Source organism: Lutra lutra, chromosome 10, assembly GCF_902655055.1.
Source record: "Lutra lutra chromosome 10, mLutLut1.2, whole genome shotgun sequence".
Lineage (NCBI taxonomy): Eukaryota > Metazoa > Chordata > Mammalia > Carnivora > Mustelidae > Lutra > Lutra lutra.
In genome coordinates this window covers 13,068,686-13,086,949 of record NC_062287.1, presented here as the reverse complement: position 1 = coordinate 13,086,949, position 18,264 = coordinate 13,068,686, and the positions used below count along the sequence as shown (strand labels likewise).

At 46.9% G+C, this 18,264-nt stretch overlaps 1 protein-coding gene across 2 annotated transcripts; it reads right to left on the bottom strand.

The window, feature by feature from the left end:
* Positions 1 to 3,099: 3,099 nt before the first annotated feature.
* LOC125079088 (uncharacterized) lies at positions 3,100 to 17,919 on the bottom strand. 2 transcript variants are annotated; one of them, XM_047692454.1, is made up of 10 exons: positions 17,804 to 17,919; positions 9,681 to 9,762; positions 8,483 to 8,556; positions 7,976 to 8,115; positions 7,380 to 7,590; positions 6,562 to 6,775; positions 4,689 to 4,836; positions 4,164 to 4,331; positions 3,661 to 3,817; positions 3,100 to 3,546 (listed from the first exon to the last, which is right to left on the bottom strand). In XM_047692454.1, exons 2-10 carry the CDS (start codon positions 9,713 to 9,715, stop codon positions 3,473 to 3,475), a joined length of 1,221 nt encoding a protein of 406 aa, XP_047548410.1. In that variant the 5' UTR covers positions 9,716 to 9,762; positions 17,804 to 17,919; the 3' UTR covers positions 3,100 to 3,472. The 2 variants fall into 2 exon arrangements, with proteins under 2 accessions (XP_047548410.1, XP_047548411.1); XM_047692455.1 differs by lacking the exon at positions 17,804 to 17,919 and having other exon boundaries at positions 7,976 to 8,051; positions 9,681 to 9,759.
* Between the last annotated feature and the right edge of the window lie 345 nt (positions 17,920 to 18,264).

The window sequence follows — 18,264 nt, the reverse complement described above, 5'->3', positions numbered from 1 at the left end:
AAGGTCTTGCTCTAATGGAATGACATTTGGCACTGTGTTAGACTAAACTGTCATGACAGCCACCAAATGGGCTAACTTATTATAATAGGAATTTTTTTTTTTCTTCTCCTTCCTCATGTAACGTCGAGGGTCGTTTCAGGCTGGGTAGTGGGAGGGGCATGCTTTATTCCGTGCACTCGATTAGGGACCAGGTTGATGGCAGTGCTAACACGGCCTCCAAGGTTGCTGGGGTGGTGTAGTGAGGCGAGCAGAGCTTGGGAGACTGCTTAGCAGATATAACCCACCCCCTCTAGAAGGGGTGCAAACTTCCACTCATGTTCTGTTGGCTAGAGCTTAGTTACATGGTCCCCCTAATTCAAGAGAGCCTCAGGAATGTAATGCACACCCAGGAAGAAGGGAAAAATGGATGTTTATGGACAACTCTGGTCCCTGCTGCAGTGTGTCCTTCTCAGACCCCTGAAGAAAGGCTGTCCGTCCTCCAGCCATCTGAGACACACATGGGTTTTGAAGCAATTTTGAAATCTGGAAATTCCTGAAGGGACTCTCTTCTCTAACTGGGGGGTCTCAGCTGGAGTCACTGCCAAGTCGGAGATCTCTCTTCCTTCACTGTAGCTAGTAACCGTCAGAGAAGTGTTCAGGCAGAGAGATGAAGGGTAAACTGGAATTGCATCTAGAATCGGCATTTGTGACATGGAGTATGTCAGAGAGGAGACAAGCTCAGAAAACGAACTCGAAGGTTCTGCAGTTAGCATGAATAAGAGCTGGGACTAGAACCTAGTGTCCTACTGGGTTGCACACTGCCTTTCTGGTCCTTTGGCTTCTTGTTGTAAACATTATGTAAAAAGGCCCAAGGTTAGAACATTACTGGTGAAACTGGTGAAATCCAAATAAAGTCTGGAATTTAGTTCCTAGAAATATGCCGCTGTTAATCTCTTAGTTCTAGCAAATGTGCCGTAGTCATGTAAGCAATGTAACAGTCAAGAACTCTGGGTAAAGAGTAATAAAACAAAACTCTCTCTACTATCTTTTTTTTTTTTTTTAAAAGATTTTATTTATTTATTTGACAGAGAGATCACAAGCAGGCAGAGAGGCAGGCAGAGAGAGAGGAGGAAGCAGGCTCCCCGCTGAGCAGAGAGCCCGATGCGGGGCTCGATCCCAGGACCCTGAGATCATGACCTGAGCCGAAGGCAGCAGCTTAACCCACTGAGCCACCCAGGCGCCCCTCTCTCTACTATCTTTACAACTTACAATTTACAACTTAAAATTTTTTTTTCCCAAAATAAGCTTATTTTACAAGGCCCCAGTGAATGTAGGCTCTGGGCTCTGGACCTACTCTGAAGTTATTACTTCGGAGTTTATACTTTTGCAAGCTGTTTTGTAAGCTATCCCCTTTGCTTAGCCAAAGTACCGGTGAATACATTCAACTCCTAGTCCTTTGTCACAGCTCTTGTCCACAGCTGGGTTCTATTTCCATATGGGTTCAGGTTTTAACTTCATCGTAGTTGGGCCCCATACTTTCTTTTTTTCTTTTTTCTTTTTTTTAAAGATTTTATTTATTTATTTGACAGAGAGATCACAAGTAGGCAGAGAGGCAGGCAGAGAGAGAGGAAGGGAAGCAGGCTCCCTGCTGTGCAGACAGCCCGATGCGGGGCTCGATCCCAGGACCCTGGGATCATGACCTGAGCCGAAGGCAGTGGCTTAACCCACTGAGCCACCCAGGCACCCCGGCCCCATACTTTCTTTTTTTTTTTTTTTTTTTTTCGTTTTTAAAGATTTTATTTATTTATTTGACAGAAATCACAAGTAAGCAGAGAGGCAGGCAGAGAGAGAGGAGGAAGCAGGCTCCCTGCTGAGCAGAAAGCCCGATGTGGGGCTCGAACCCAGGACCTGCGATCATGACCTGAGCCGAAGGCAGCGGCTTAACCCACTGAGCCACCCCATACTTTCTTAAGAACAACTTAGTTTAGGAGGCCAATGTGGACTGAATGGCCAACCTCCCCTGCCCTGTTCCCATGTTGAAATCCTAGCCCCAAGGTGATGGTATTAGGAGGTAGGATCTTCAGGAGCTGATTAGGTCCTGAGGGCAGAGCTTCATGAATGAGATTAGTGACCTTGTAAAAGAGACCCCAGAGAGCTCCCTTTTCTTTCGACTGTGTGAGGACACAGTAAGAAACTGGCATCTGAATCAGGAAGCCAGCCCTTGGCAGGCACCAGGTCAAGCTGCTAGTGTCTTGATCTTCCCCCACCCCCCGTCTCCAGGCTTGTGAGAAATAAATATATGTTGTTCAAGCCCCCCTCCCCCCCAAGCCAAGTCTGTGGTATTTTTGTAACAGCAGCCTGAAGTATAGCAGCCTAAGTAAGACAGGCTCAATGTTTTTGGAACCCTTAAACCACATTTTTTTTCCTTAACAAAGGAATCTGTTTTCAAGCAGAGACTTTGGTGGAGGGGAAGCAGATAGATTCTACTGCAGGTGAGCTCTGTGTTTGGTAGGCATCGGTGAAAATTTATAAATTCTTTCTCCCTCTGATCTCTCTGCCTTTGTGTGCTGAGAACAGCACATCCTCCCAGCAGAGACCTCCGGGCCCGTCTGGCGGGTGGCTGGCTGTCATTTCCCAGGCCGGCTACTAGAGGGCAGTGTGACACCCCTTTTCCTGACCGTGGAAAGGAAGGCCCCGGGTCTGAAGCAGGGTGTTGGAAGTGATAAGCCTTAGCATCTCTGAAGGATACGGGTGGCTACATTCAGTCGCCTCTTCCACGTCTTATCCCTACCTTAAAACCAGAAACGTAATCCTGTTTTCAATATGGTAAGTATTTTTAAGAGAGAGACGGTATTTAGATTTTGATCACAATCTCCCTTAAGCTTTGGAGTACTTTCTCCACGTGGCAGAGTTTGTTTGTTTGCTCGAATCCAATTCAGACCCTCTCCTTCTTCCTTTCCTTTGCCACTTTCTCCACTCGGAGGTTTAGACCCCAGTGGCAGTGAGCAATACTAAAAACCACTGGATTATACATCTTAAAAAGGTGAATTTTATGGTATGTGAATTACAATCTTAAAGAATGTAAAGGGAAAAAAACGCAGCAGTGAGCAGACACCGTAGCTCAAATAGAATGTAATTAATTGATGGTACTGACTTGAGAAAAGTTTCAACGCTTTGCTATTCATTCGTTAGTTAGAAGGAAACAGCCTGACCTCCTTTCCCTCCGGTATCCGGGAACACACTGACCTTCTAGGACACATAGTGCATTGTTCCTTCCTAACCAGGCTACTCACCCTTGACTCAGGTAGTTTCAAAGAGCCCGATTAGGGTTAGGGTGTGTCTGGGAAATCCCAGTGGGGAAGCAGAATTTACGCTTTGAGGTGGTTTTCTTGGGACCTCGGTTTTCAGTTTGAGTTGGTTAGGAGACGTGTGTTCTGAACTATGCGTTTTTGCATAGGTTATTTGGGTGGTTCCCCCCCCCCCCCCATGATTATTACATTTGGGAATTTTGAGTCCTGTTGTTGTCATAATTGCTTCTAGAGCTGGTTTTCAGGCAGCTGGACTGGCCTGTAAAGATAGGCAGAGAGAATATGGGGCCAGGCTGAAGCTGAGTTGTGTCTGCTCCATGACTCTGGCTCCTCCCCCCCAACCCCATATGCAGACTCAGTCTTTCCTTTGTACCTGAATGTTTTCCTTTGTTCAGTAGAGAAATTGTGTTTGGTTCCCATTTGATGCTGTTGACCTTGGGCTTACACAGGTTCAACCTTTCAGAAAACAAGGGCATGTAGGAGGTCCTGGTGGTAGTTTGATCTTCAGTTGGTGCCGGCAAACCCACGCCCTTTCAAGGGGACAGAGAGCAGTCAGAAAAGGAAAAGGATCAAATCTTCCCCTCCCTGCATATTCTGCTCAGCACCCTCTGTCGACTAGGGAATTACAAGGAGTCACAGAGAAAAATGCAATATCTGGTGCTTAGTAAGCAAGGTTTGTTTTCTTTTTCTTTTGGCAGAGGAGAAAACATTTTTGCAGAGAGGTTACTTGCTCAGGATTGCTCTAGGTTGGGAAAGATCCAGGATTTAAACCTCAGACTCCTCTCCCGACGGCTCAGCGCCCACCCACACTCAGGCCTTTAGCAAGGTGAAAGGTGAAGGGGGACCCGGGGGATGACAGACGTTCTTAGTTCTTACCGGCAGCTTCTCGTGGCCTCTGTGGTGAGGGTCTCCATAGTGTGCTTGGGAGAATTGCTTGCCTGCAGTTTCAGTTTGCAACTTGGCTTTGAGGGCCCTGAGTGTGCTAGAGGGGCACTTACCCTTGACTCTGTTTACCAAGGATTTGGGAGGAGGTAGATAAGGCATCTGGGAAGAGAGGAATGCTTGTCTGGGGAAATAATAATAATAATAATAATAATAATGATTTTAATTGCTATCTTTTGTTAAGTACTTACCACGTGTCAAACTTCACCTGTCAAACATTCCTTAAGTGCATACATACCTCATCTCTGGTCAGGGACAAATATCAGACTCCCTAAGTGGCTGCAGATTCAGGAAAGTAAAATTTTTGGATTTCCCAAGAATAGGGGGGTTGGGGTGTTCTGTTAGGGTAAACTTCCTCCCTTGTTCCCTGTGTACCGCCAGTCCCCCTCCCCTTGGGATGAGGGAGTAGTTGCGACCCTCGTGCTGATTACCTCTTGACAGAGAGCTTGGGCACTTTACCCTGGTTACTGTGTCTCCATCAAACTTGGCAGTGGTCTTCCTACCCAGGAGGGTCATCTCCTGCTTCAGCCATCTTGGCCTCTGGCGCTGATGCATAGTGGGCTGCCAGCCAGGGGCAGTGTCTTTCTGCACCGCCTGGATATATTTGCTGCATGGGGCGAAAACATTTCTACAAGTCAGGACCTATACCTGTGAACGAATCCAGGCATGCCAAATAGAGGGGCACCGTGCCATCTATGTGCCTTATTTTATTTTATTTTTTTTGCTTTTCATTTGTGTGTCTGCCTAAACTATACAGAGTATTTTCAGGTAATTTTGAAGACAAATTTATTTCTTCCCTGAAAATAAAATTTGAATTTATTTTATCTCTGCTTCTTTTCACACACCCCAGTCATCATGCTTAGACCCAGCAGAGAGGACGCAACACCAGAGCCGAAGGATAGGGCAATGGAGAGCCCTTCTAAAGCCTTCTGGTAGGCAGCTAGTGGCTTTGGCTGAGAGAATGTGGTCTTGGGAAATGAGCTTGGAATTGTGGGTGTTGGGGCAGGGGGCGAAGAGCGCTCTTATGTGCTGGGGTGGCGTCCCTCCCTGCTCCCCACGAAGGCTCTCCTTTCCTCCACCCCTTTGTTTATTTTTTTTTTAAGATTTTATTTATTTATTTGACAGATAGAGATCACAAGTAGGCAGAGAGGCAGGCAGAGAGAGAGGGAGGAAGCAGGCTCCCCGCTGAGCAGAGAGCCCGATGTGGGGCTCGATCCCAGGACCCCAGGATCATGACCTGAGCTGAAGGCAGAGGCTTAACCCACTGAGCCCCCAGGTGCCCCTCCTCCACCCCTTTGGACTAGGACTCCAATTCTGTAATATTTGTGTGGCACCATGTGTGTATTCCTCCCTTTGCACCCGAGCGGGGCCTTCTAGCCTTTCAGGGATGAGTCAGAGGGAGGGAGAGGACCATTCTGAGCCCCGGAGGGAAGCAAGCTTGAATAGGCAAGAAGCCAGGACAAGGCTGGGCAAGTGGAGTGCCTGGTACTCTGTAGTTTCATGGGGACTGGGTAAGCCTGCCTACTCGGCCTCCTGGCGTGCAGTTAGAGCCCCCGTCTCTCAGAGATGTGGAGGGAAAGAGACTGACCCCCGGCTATGAAGAAGATGTAGTTTGTCCTGGCCCCAAACTTAGGTAAAACGAGGATGAAGTAAATCTGAACTAGTTTGAGATTCAAGATTCTGAAACAGTTAGTCCTTTGCTTTGTTGCCTTCTATAACTATGTCTCTGACTTGGACAGAAGACTGAGTTCTGGATTATTATAGATCTTCCTTGACTTATGGTGCGGTTACATCTCCTGAAACCACCTGTAAGTTGAAAATATCAAAAGTGGAAAATGCATTTAACGCAGCTGAACTACTGAACGTCGTAGCTTAGCCTAGCCTAACTCAGACGTGCTTAGCACAATTCTTATTAGCCTATAGCTGGGCAACATCATCTAACACAAAGCCTACTTTTTAATAAAGTGTTGGATAGCTCACGTAGCTTTTTGAATACTGTACTGAAAGTGAAAACCAGGATGGTTGCATGCGTGCAGAAAGGTTGTCAGAGTGTTGGCTGTTGACCGCCCCGATCGCAGGGCTGACTGGGAGCTGGGGCTCGCTGCCAGGGCTCACTGCCCGAGTATTGTACTGTGTATTGCTAGCCCGGGGAAAAGATTCAGATTCTATGGTTTCCACTGAACGCGCATCACTTTGGCACCATCCTAAAGTTTGTAAGTCAGACCGTCATAAGTTGGGGACAGTCAGTACCTTTCTCTTGGGCAGTAGAGTCCTCCTTTGGCCCCTTCCCCCAACAGCAACCTGCAGCTTGCCAAGAGTTCTGGTTACTCACTTGATCCCCTGGCTGCTTTTGTTTGGGTTGGTTTTGAGCACTTGATTCCACCCCGAGGCTTGGAAGTTACTCTGGTGTTGGCTGATATACTCCACGTAGCTGGGACGCATTATTGGCTCTATTTTTCTGCCCTGAACATGAACTGGGAACATCGACTCGCCAAGAAGTGGGTTCTGGAAGGAAATCTGAGGAGTAGTGCTCATGTGGTAGTCACCTGAGGGGAGCAAGAAAGTGTGCAGAGGGCCTCCTCTGTGTGGGAAAGTCCTGAGAGTAAAGGTGGGGACCTGGATCCCAGCCTTGGCTCCTGCATAGCTGGTCTATTTAACTAGACCTTGGATAATGCGAATAACAGATGCAAATACGAGAGCATTGCCTCTCCCACCACGCTGACCTTCAGGGTTGTCTCCCCAGCACCAGAACTAAAGAATTCTTAGTGTGGAATCCAGATTATCCTCTATGCCTTTTTGGATCACCTGAGCTTTTGAAAGCCTGGATGACAGGGCTGCCCACTGGTCCAGCCTACACAGGAAGGGGCTAGGCTGGGGTTATTGGTGTGGTACCCTCCCCAAATGGTTCCAGCTGGCCTCGGAGGCAAATATTGCCTGAAGGCTCTTGAAGAAGACAGGGCTGGGGCCCTTGCTGCCTTCTGCCTTCTGCTGGGCTCATGGTCCCCATCCCTGGGGTCTGCAGTGTTGGCGGGGAGCGGGTACAGGAGTGCCCCTGGTTAGGGTGAAGCTGGTGGGCTGGGAACAGAGGGTTAGATACAGAATGCCACTCGCCTATCCCGTTACCCTTTTTGCCTCCAGGCTAACACTCACCTGAATGGGAGGACTTCTTCCCTGGATAAGTCTCTGGCTTTTTCCTCCAGGGCTTGTAACATTCTCCACAGGTTTTGCTGAAGGGGAGCCACAGAGGCTTGCAGTACTGGCTGAAGTAGCCTGGGGGCTGCGTCGGGGGTGGAGCCTTGGGAAGGGGCTCCAGGCGGTATTTAATATCTCGCGGGGCTATTTCCTCCGGGGCTTCTGACTCCTGCAAGGAAACCCCCCTGCTGCTGCTTCCCCACAGTGGGAAGTTAGCTCTTGCCTCTTGGTGCACAGGGGTCCTTCTTATCTCCCCGGCCTGAGTAGGGGAAGTCAGTGGGGAGTCAGTCTCCTAGGGTGAGAGGTCATCAAAGACTAGGCAGGTGCTACTTTCTGGCAAGTTACTTCACTTCTCTGAGACACCTTGTCTTTACTTGTAAACTCACTTCCTGGGTTACTTAGAGGATCTGAACTAAAGTAGCAGTGTGTCTGGCACGAGGTGCTTCCTAAATCGTGTCTCCTCTCAAACCGCGAACAGTAAGATTCTTCTCGAGCGTTTCTGCTGTGTCAATGGCCTGTGTCCCTGTTGGCTCCGCTCTCCCTCTCCACCTTACCTCAGTACCGGGATGGCTGTTCTCCCGCTGGGTTTGGAGAGCCGGTGTGTCTTGCTGGGTGGGACTGAGGGCTGAGCTATTTGAAGAAGGGTGGGCAAGTGGGCAGAGTCTTCTGTGCCCTGGAGAGGGGGTGTCTAGAGCTGGGGGAGCAGGAGGGATAGCCTGTTCCAGTGAGGCTTCCCCATTAACCTCCTTACCTGTTACTCCCACCCCCTGGGGCAGAACTGGGGTGCTGCTGGTGGCCTTGGTGTTCAGACAGGACCCAAACTGAGTTTGTTTGAGGCCTGAGCACTAAGAACTGGGCAGGAACGCGGGGGTGGGGGGAGTAGGGGTGGTTGGGGAGGGGGGATGCTTTCTCTGCATGTAAGGCCATATGGCATTTTTAAAAGCAGTTATTTTAAATGAGCATTTCGGGTCTTTATTTATTTATTTCTTTATTTGGCTTTGAAAGTAATGCTGGTCGCGAGAGGGGTGGCTTACAATGACATTGGTTGGTGGCGGACTCACCAGCTGATGGGCTGAACTCTGGGTAGGGGGTTGCCTGATCCCATGGATTGATGCCGTTGCTATGTCTGTGTTTCCTAAGAAGCAGAGGAAAGAGGAGTCGCTGGGAGCACAAGAGGGTTAGAGCTGAGTCAAGGGTTTGTTCACCTGCTACTTAGGAAGCTGCAAGGGTGTACCCCACAGGACCTGTGGAAGCCCCTCCACAGGGATTTGCCAGTAGCTGATACTCCTTTAGGGAGAGAGAGGAAGGTGGCCTGCTACACTGGCCGCACTGAGACTCAGCATTTTAGGTTAAAGGGTGGGAGATTAGGTTAAAGGGGCTGCTGCCCTTTTGGAAGCAGCTTTTTGGCTGGTTATGGACTGGCCTTTTTTGACTCCATGTACAGTGGAGGTGGCAGGGTAGGGTGTAAAAAGGACCTGCCAAAGGGCCACTTTACCTACAGTTGATGTTGGGAGGCTGCAGTGGTAGCGGGGAGCTGGTGAAAATAACTCTATGGGGAGGTCTGCCCTTGAACCATTGAGGTCTGAGCATGCCCTGAATGAGAGTAGAACCCAGGACAGGAAACATCCTGTGTCTTCTGCCTGTCAACTCTGCATTAGAGGAACAGAAGCAGACAGCAGGAGCTTTGGTGACAGCTAGAAGGGGAGTGAGAAAGGGGATGTTGGGTAGGGGGTGACCAGAGGACAGTCAGCCATAGTCACAGAGCCCACAGACATGGCTGAAGGTGGGCACCGTAGCCCTCTGGCTTTCTGGGTTGTGATCACAGTAGTGTCCTTGCTCAGCCCTGCCCTCTGTCCCCAGCTTGTACTTTGGCAGAACCACTTTGGTTCTGAGGTTTGGTGACTTAGGTTGCCTTCGTCCTCCTCACTGGCTGTGAACAGCACCCTGCTGGCTTTGATGGAGGAAGTAGGAGCCACTGTTTCCCTAACAACAGACCCCAGACCAGCAACTAGGGGAGGGGAGCGATTGTGTGATTGATCAGGCCCCAAGGTTGTTGGATCTCATCTCTGCCACCAGCTTCAAGTCCAACTCTGGATTGCCTCTGTGTATGGGTGGTAGTGTGTGTGTATGTGTGTGTGTGTGTGTGTGTACACGTGTATGTGTGTATGTGCCCACGGTATGGCCCTTCAGAAAGTGTCTGTTGTTTTCTACCCTAATCTCCATTCCCCTTATGAGACACACACACACACACACACACACCAGTTGTTGTCCTGAGACAGACTGTTGACCTGCATCTTATCAGCTGGATGAATCTGGCCAGTAGCTGACGCTCTTTCAGAACCTGGAATCACAAAATGGGAATCTCAGAGGTGGATGATACCCTAAAGGACTTCTATTCATGATACTTACCCCACACCAATTAATTTAGAAGTATTTTCCATAAGTTTACTAGTTCAGCTGCTTTCCCAACCTTTGGTCCCATGGAAATACACTGCTAATTATATGAATCTTGGAATCGAAGTTAGAGTCTTACAGAGATTTGATTCTTACATCTGCTCCATGCGAATCTCCCGGCAAATCATTTCTGAAAGGGCCACTCCCACCTACATTTGAACACTTTCTGCCCTGTCACCACCACCTGGGACATAAGTAGTTCATTCCTGGGCAACTCTAGCTATTTGCAGTTATGTTCCCCTGTGACTTCACCATTTGTCTGAATTATCCGTTTTGGGGCTTACACAAACGGACTAATAACTCCTCTTCTATCTGACAACATTTTAGATGTGTTGGAATACATTTTTCTTTCTCTTCCTGGAGTCACAAGATTAAGGTAATGGGAGGAGAGTTTTCTATTGGAACTTATATGAGAAAGGAAACAAGACAATATTCGCTTAAGAGGTAGTAGGAAATTAATCTTTATACATAGAGGGTCTAACTGCATCTGCAGACCCTTCACCTAGGGCCTCCTCCCTCTCCTCCACCCCTAGTCTAGCAGCAGAGCCAAGCATGACAATGTAGCTGGAGGCTGACAGAAGAGGAGGCGGTGGGAGGGACCGGATGAAGGACCCTAGGAAAGGACCAAGGTCATCAGTGCAGAGGGTCTGGGTGCATACTCCTAGGGAACTTTTGAGGGTGGCCTCCAGGTGGGTCCTAGAGTCATAAATAAAGCCCAGGGACAGATGGAATAGATTAGAGGAACTATTCTTGAACACTGGGCGGGGGGCAAATAGCCCAAGAACCTGAAGTGCAGGGACTGAGGGGACAACCTCTAGGATTCATTGTGCTCGAGTTGCTGTTAGTAAGTCATTTCCCCCCTTCACTGTGGCACCTCTTTTATGATCGGGAAATGATGTCACAGTTATGGTGACATTAGAAGAAAGCTGCTGGGTCCAGCTTATTTTTTTCTAGTTCCTTCAACCATGATTTTGAGTCCCATACTATCTTCTCTGAAGTCATTCCAGTTTGCCCCTTTTAAAGTACAGCACCTGGCTTGGGACCTAAGGCCCAGGGTATTCTGATCAATAGGACTGTTATTTGCCTACATCTAAATATTATATTGTAATCAATGTATTTGAGGTTGAATTAGCTTCCATGGTGACCACATCCCACCGTTGATTCCTACTGAGAAAACTATTGTCAAATGTTCCCACTGCTCCTTTATACATATTGTGAGACAAGAGATGGAGCCATATTGCCCCCATTGCCTACTGGTGCAGTTGGCGTTTTGTTCCAGTATAGTTATTTCCAGCATCTAGAAATCCCACTTGCTCTTTGACACTTTCTCAACATGGAAGGGAATGCGATGGTGGGCCTTGTCTTTTTTTTTTTTTTAAAGATTTTATTTATTTATTTGACAGAGAGAGATCACAAGTAGACAAAGAGGCAGGCAGAGAGGGAGAGAGGGAAGCAGGCTCCCTGCTGAGCAAAGAGCCCGATGCGGGACTCGATCCCAGGACCCTGAGATCATGACCTGAGCCGAAGGCAGCGGCTTAACCCACTGAGCCACCCAGGCGCCCCTTGTCTTGGTTTTTCTTCGTGCAGGAGAGGAGGAAGCTAGAATGGGGGTTATCTGGGCCCATTCCTTCTCCTAAGCTCTGATTAGCCCAGCTGGCATGGTCTCATGCTGGAGAGGACTTCTGACTTACAAACTGGAAAGTCTTTCAATGTGGACTTTAGAGGAACTTTTGACAAAGACAAACTCAAGCAACCACCCGAGGTGCCATGGGACCTCCCTGTCGGCTCAATTCTGCTTGCGAACTTATATTGCGAATTAATGCTACTGCTTTAAGTGCAGGCTCAGATTACCCAATCAGCCTTTCTCTGAGTTTTCATGGCACTTTGTACTCAGCTCTCATATGCTGTTTTGTGGATCATAAGGTCCTGTGGCCAGGACTTTTAGTCATTTTCTTATTCTTACTTATATTCTTATTTTCTTAGACCTTTTACTCATTTTCAAATCCCCAGCTCCTAACCCAAGGTACTATACCTCAGAACTAATAGCTGTCATTTATTTGGTGCCAGTATGAACAAGGCAGTCTCTATACAGTAATTTCATAAAAACTCAACAAATTTGATGCTAGTATTTTCATTTTGTAGACAAGGAAACTAAGGCTGAAGGCCACAGAGCTACCAAAGTCTATGTACTTTGTCCACATGAATGAATGAATGAATGAATGAATGCATCTTGAGGTGGTTACTCTAGGTGAGTAGACCAAAGTTGGTTCATTGTTTTCCACATGCTCCCCACAGCTTCTTAGTGAAGGTCTCTAATTAGCAGTGCTAATAATAAATTGTCATATATGCAACATTAGATGAATGCTTAATTAGCACATGGACCTCCTCCTATCAGATATTCATGGAGTGGCTCACCAGCCAACCCAGTCCCAGTGACAGGGAGTTTGTAGCTTTCATGGAAACAGGGTAGGGGAAGCATGATTATCCCAGTATTGATGGTGAGACTGAGGATAGGAATGTTTCCCGGGTCACAGGGGAGGTGGTTGAGAAGAAGGCCTTTATCTACAGGATGTGTCTAGTCTCCTCAGTCTTCTATCAAGGTCCTTTGTAGTCTGACCTATCAACCCCTTCCCTGGACTCTCTGGACTTCACTTCCCTGATCAAACACCACTGGTTCAGACTTCTGTGCTTTTCCAAGCTGCTTCCGCTATTCCATTTTTTCCTCCCCCTAGCAGGACTTTACTCATCCTATAGCGCCCAGCTCAAGTATTTCTTTCCTTTGTGGATTTTTCCCTGGTTTCCTTGCTATGGGCAGAATGGCTGAATTAAACGCTTCCTATTTATGTAACATTTGTAAATATTTATGCACTCAACATAGGATCATCTAAATCTATAAACAAATATTAACAGACCTGAAGGCAGAAATAGACAGCAATACAATAATAGAGGGGGACTTTAATACCCCACTTACACCAACGGATAGATCATCCAGACAGAAAATCAATAAGGAAACACTGGCCTTAAATGACACATTAGATCAGAAGGACTTAATAGATATATACAGGACATCCCATTCAAAAGCAGCAGAGTACACATTTTTCTCAAGGGCACATGGAACATTCTCCAGGATAGACTATATGTTAAGGCTACAAACAAGTCTTAATAAATTTAAGAAGACTGAAATAATATTAGGGATCTTTTCCAACCACTATGGTATGAAACTAGAAATTAATTTACAAGAAGAAAAACTGGAAAAAGCACCAATATATGGACATTAAACAACAGGCTATTGCACAACCAATGGGTCAACAAAGAAGTCGAAGGAGAAATAAAAGCATATCTTGGGTCAAATGAAAATGGAAATACAACATATGAAAATTTATGGGATGCAGCAAAAGCAGTTCTAAGAGGAAAGTTCATAGTGACACATGCCTAACTCAAACAATCTAACTTTACACTTCAAGAAGGAATTAGAAAAAGAACAAATGAAGCCCAAAGTTCATAGAAGGAAATAACAGATCAGAGTGGAAATAAGTGAAATAGAGACTAAAAAGGTAATGTAAAAGATAAGTGAAACCTAGAGATGGTTCTTTGAAAGAAAATTGGTAAACTTTTTACCAGGTTCACCAAAAAAAAAAAAAAAAAAAAAAGAAAGAAAAGAAAAGGTTCAAATAAAATCAGAAATGAAAGAGGAGACATTATAACTGATTCCACAAATACAAAGCATTGTAAGAGCCTGCTCTGAGCAATTAGACACCAACAAATTGGACAGCCTAGAAGAAATGGATAAGTTCCTAGAACCAGACAAATTTCAAGACTAAACAGAAAAATAGGAATTGGTTGAAGAGGAAGGCACACCTCCAAACTCATTTTACAAGGCTAGCACTGCTCTGATACCAAAACTGACAAGGACACACCAAGAAAAAAAACTTATAGGCCATTATCTCTGGTGAACATGGATGAAAATATCCTCAACAAAATGTTACCAAACTGAATTTAACAATACATTCAAAAAATTACATACCACGACCAAGTGGGATTTATTCCATCATTGCAAGGATGGTTTGACATCCAAGGATGGTTTGACATCCATCATGTTTGAAATCAACATGATGCACCACATTAAAAAAATGAAGGATAAAAATCACATGATCATCTTAATAGATACAGAAAAAGCATTTGACAAAATTCAACATCCATTCATGATTAAAAACTCTCAAAAAAGTGGTTATAGATGCAGAGTGCCTTGACATAAGAAAGGCCACATATGATAAGCCCATAGCCAACATCATACACAATGGGAAAAGCTAAATCTTTTCCTCTAAGATGAGGAACAAGATCAGGAGGTCCATGCTCACCATTTTTATTAAACTAGTATCGGAAGTACTAGCTAGAGTGGTTAGGGAAGGAAAATAAATAAAAGGCATCCAAATTGGTAAGGAAGAAGTAAAACTGTCTCAATTTGAGGGTGACAAGATTTTATAAAGCCCTAAAAGATTTCATCAAAACACTGTTAGAAATAAGAGGCAAATTCAATAAAGTCACAAGATACAAAGCCAATTTATGAAAATCTTGCATTTCCATACATTAACAACAAACTAGCAGAAAGAGATGTTAAGAAAACAATCCCATTTACAATTGCATCAGAGCAAATCAAACACCTAGGAATAAGTTTAACCAAGGAGGTATGATAATGGTAATGATAATGATAAGACATTATCATTGTCTGACATTAATGATAAGACATTGACGTAAGAAATTGAAGAAGAAACAAATAAATGGAAAGATACTCTGTGATCACAGATTGGAAAGATTCATATTGTCATAATGTTCATACCACTCCAAACAATCTACAGATTCAGCGCAATCCCTATCAAAATTCCAATGGGCATGTTTCACAGAAACAGAACAAACTATCGTGAAATTTGTGTGGAAACACAGAAGACTCCAAAGAGCCAAAGCAATCTTGATAGAGAAGATTGTGCAGGCATCGCACTCCCTGTATCAAACTGTATCACAGAACTATGGTAATCCAGACGGTATGAAATCTGCATAAGAAGAGACACATAGGGGTGCTTGGGTGGCTCAGTGGGTTAAAGCCTCTGCCTTCGGCTCAGGTCATGATCCCAGGATCTTGGGATTGAGCCCTGCATCGGGCTTTCTGCTCAGCAGGGAGCCTGCTTCCCTTCCTCTCTCTCTCTCCCTGCCTCTCTGCCTACTTGTGATCTTTGTCAAATAAATAAATTAAAAAAAAAAAAGAAGAGACACATAGATCAATGGAACAGAATAGAGACCTCAGAAATAAACTCACATATATATGGCCAATTAATTTACAACAAAGGAGGCACGCATATACAATGGGGATAAGACAGTCTTTTCAACAACTGATGTTGGGAGAACTGGATGGCCACATGCAGAAGAATGAAACTAGGCTATCTTACGCCATTCACAGAAATTAACTCAAAGGGGATTAAAGACTTGAATGTAAGACCTAAAATCATAAATATGAAAAAACACAGTAAGTTCCTTGACCTTGGTCTTGGTGATGATTTTGTGATCTGACTCCAAAAGCAAAGGCAACAAAAGCAAAAAATAAACAAGTGGTACTCCATCAAAATAAAAAGCTTCTTCACGGCAAAGGAAACCATCAACAAAACGAAAAGACCACCTCCCGAATGGGAGCAAATATTTGCAAATTGTGTATCTGATAAAGGATTGATATTTGAAATATATAAAGAAATCATGCAACTCAATAGCAAAAAAAAAAAAAAATCCAATTAAAAAATGGGCAGAGGATCTGAATAGACAGTTTTCCAAAGATTTACAGGTGGCCAACAGACTCATAAAAAAATGCTCAATATCACTAATTATCAGGGAAATGCAAATTAAAACCACGATGAGAGATCACCACATACCTATTAGAATGGCTATGGAGTGGGGACTGTTGTTGCTATCTGAGTCCCCAAAATGCACAACCATTGGTGCCTGATGTAGCTAATATGCATTTGTGTATTACTTTGCAGCTAATTTATGTGAACTTCTCTGATAGGATGTAGACATTCTCCAATACCCGTGACCCCATTCCCACCCTACAAAGAAACACAGTGGTGGTCCCTAAACCCTTGACTTAGGAATCCCAGCTCGGATAGGTGGAGCAAAAGGCGATCCCCAAGAGCCTTGCATCAACGGGGTAACAGCACAAAAGGAAGGCATCCGGGAGTCCTGGTACTCTGGGGCTGATGGCTCTGATTTCTCTTCCTCATCTCTTAGATTGGGGATGGGGGGCTTGTGATCAGTCTTCGTTGATTTTGCAGTTCAGGCTAAGGAGTGGGTTGGGGGAAAGCAGATGAAGAGGACGGTAAGGAGGAGAGGGGCTTTGCAATCTGGGTGGGCCTTTGGGCACCCAGGCAGAGACCACAGCCCAGAGCAGTACCAGGCATCCGGTTGGGTGGGGCTGCCCTCCGGCGCTGTGGATGGGCCCATGACCCCTGCTCCGAGTAGCCGTTTGCTAGACACATGGAAAGATAGCATTTTATTCCCTTCAGGCTTCTACCTTTTGGCCAAGCCACCTCTTCTATCTTCCTTTTTTCTGTTCCTTCTGCCAGCTATCTCCCCACCTTAGGAAGGACTGCGTCCCCTCTCTCCCCAGGCTGGCCTGTCCAGATGCCGTGCCCTGGCCCAGGGCGGGGGGCTCTGACTTTCCCTCTCGGTGCTGACTGAAAGGGAGTCCCTTCAGCTCTGGCTGGGGACTGAGGGAAGGTTGCTTGTCTCTGCTCAGAGCTTCTCCACTTTCTCCCCAGGCTCTCTGGGACACTCCCCTTGCCTGTGATTAGAGAGACCATTTAATTTATTGTCCAAACTAGGACACTTCTGCGAGTGAATGGTGTGTGTGTGTGTGTGTGTGTGTGTGTGTGTATGTGTGCACACATGTGCTATTTGTAATATGCTGAGACAACAGGTGTAAACCACGACTGACCCAGGCAAACTGGAAGTCAGGTCAAGCAGAGTTCTGAGGGTTGGCTGGCCTTTCATCCCTAGGGAAAGTGTGGAAGACGGGGGTGGCCAGCAGAGGCTGCTGTGTACCAGCTATGTGTGCCTGTCTCAACACCGGAACAGCTCTCTGCCACTGAGGGGCTGTCGGAGGGAAAGGCTGGGGGGCAGAGGCTGGGTGTGGTGGGCGAAGCTGGCTGTGGTGAAGGCTGCCGTCCCTCGCTGACAATGTGGTAGACGGTGAAATCTGGGCTCACCTGGGCCTGATTTACAAAGCGATAAAAGGGCTGTGTGCTCCTTCCAGTCAAGCTGGGGACAAAGCCCAAAGCCCTGGCAGGGCAGGGGTGGGGTGGGGGGCTGGCTTCTCGAAAGTGCTCTCTAATTCCTGGATCGGACTGTGCCTCTCCTGAACCCCAGGGATTTTTGTCCTGCCCCTTCAGACAATGCCTGGCAAGTGGGTTTGTGGTACTACCAGCTCCTGAGGCTGGCGTCTGCCTAGGTAGGTTAGCAAGAGGGCTCATAGGGCAGCCCAGGGGCACCCTGTGTCAGAGAGGACCGTAGGAGTGCCGAGAATCCCCTTTCTTGGCTTGCAGGTAGAGAATGCAGACCAGCCATGGAGTCCTGTGAAGGAGAAGGGCCCTCCTGTAAACTTCTTCTAGCCTTCTCTCCTCATCTAGCTCTTAACTCGGGCAGAAAAACCCCATTTCCGTCTTCCCTACCTAGGGGACTTCTCTCTCTTGACCTCTAAGTGTGGAGTTGGGAGACCTTATTGCTTGTGGGAGGAAGGGATTTCTGGAGAAGGTAGGGGTCCTTACTCTACTCTGGCCTGAGGAAAGTCTTGGTTGCTGAGTGGAGTCTGACCCCCTCCTGCCCAGCTGTGATGTCCTGGTTACTGGCTCACACCAGCTCCCGTGTTCCCAGCTTCTCTCCCTACTCACCTGAAGGGAAAGGCAGTATTTGATTTTGCAGACCACGTGCTGGTGACCGTACCCCAGCTCCTCACCCTTTGTCCTCAGTGATGGTAAAAGGGGAGGTGTTCTAAGAAGGCTGTGGGGAGAGCTGCCCTGCCTAAGCAGAGAATTCTGGAGCGGCAATGGGTATCCAGGGCAGCCACAGGGATTACCATGGCAACACAAAAGGCAAGCCTAGTTGTGGGGAGGTGGGGCTGGAGGAGGATTCCCGGGATGGTCAGAGGGGGGCTTGAGGCTAAGAAAGAGAGAAACCCACAGCTGCCCCGAAGAGGCCACAGAGCCCCCACCTGTTGCCGCTTGTCAGCCGGAACCCCATCCTCCCTCGCATCTGCATCTGCGAGGCGCCGGGCCTGGGCAGAGGGTCTGCTGTGTGTGGAGAGCTCTAGAAGGGGGAGGGGAGCCCAACTCAACCGCAGAGATTTGTTTTC

Bases quoted from the DNA above. Each gene is read 5' to 3' on its own strand.
- LOC125079088 (XM_047692454.1), bottom strand. From the start codon at position 9,715: ATGCAGGTCAACAGTCTGTCTCAGGACAACAACTG. The intron at 4,837-6,561 runs GTGAGTAACCAG...CGCCCCATGCAG, and splicing joins AAAAGCAGCCAGGGGATCAA to CAAATATATCCAGGCGGTGC. The intron at 4,332-4,688 runs GTAAAGTGCCCA...CTCTCTTCCCAG, and splicing joins ATGGAGACACAGTAACCAGG to ATGCCTTATCTACCTCCTCC.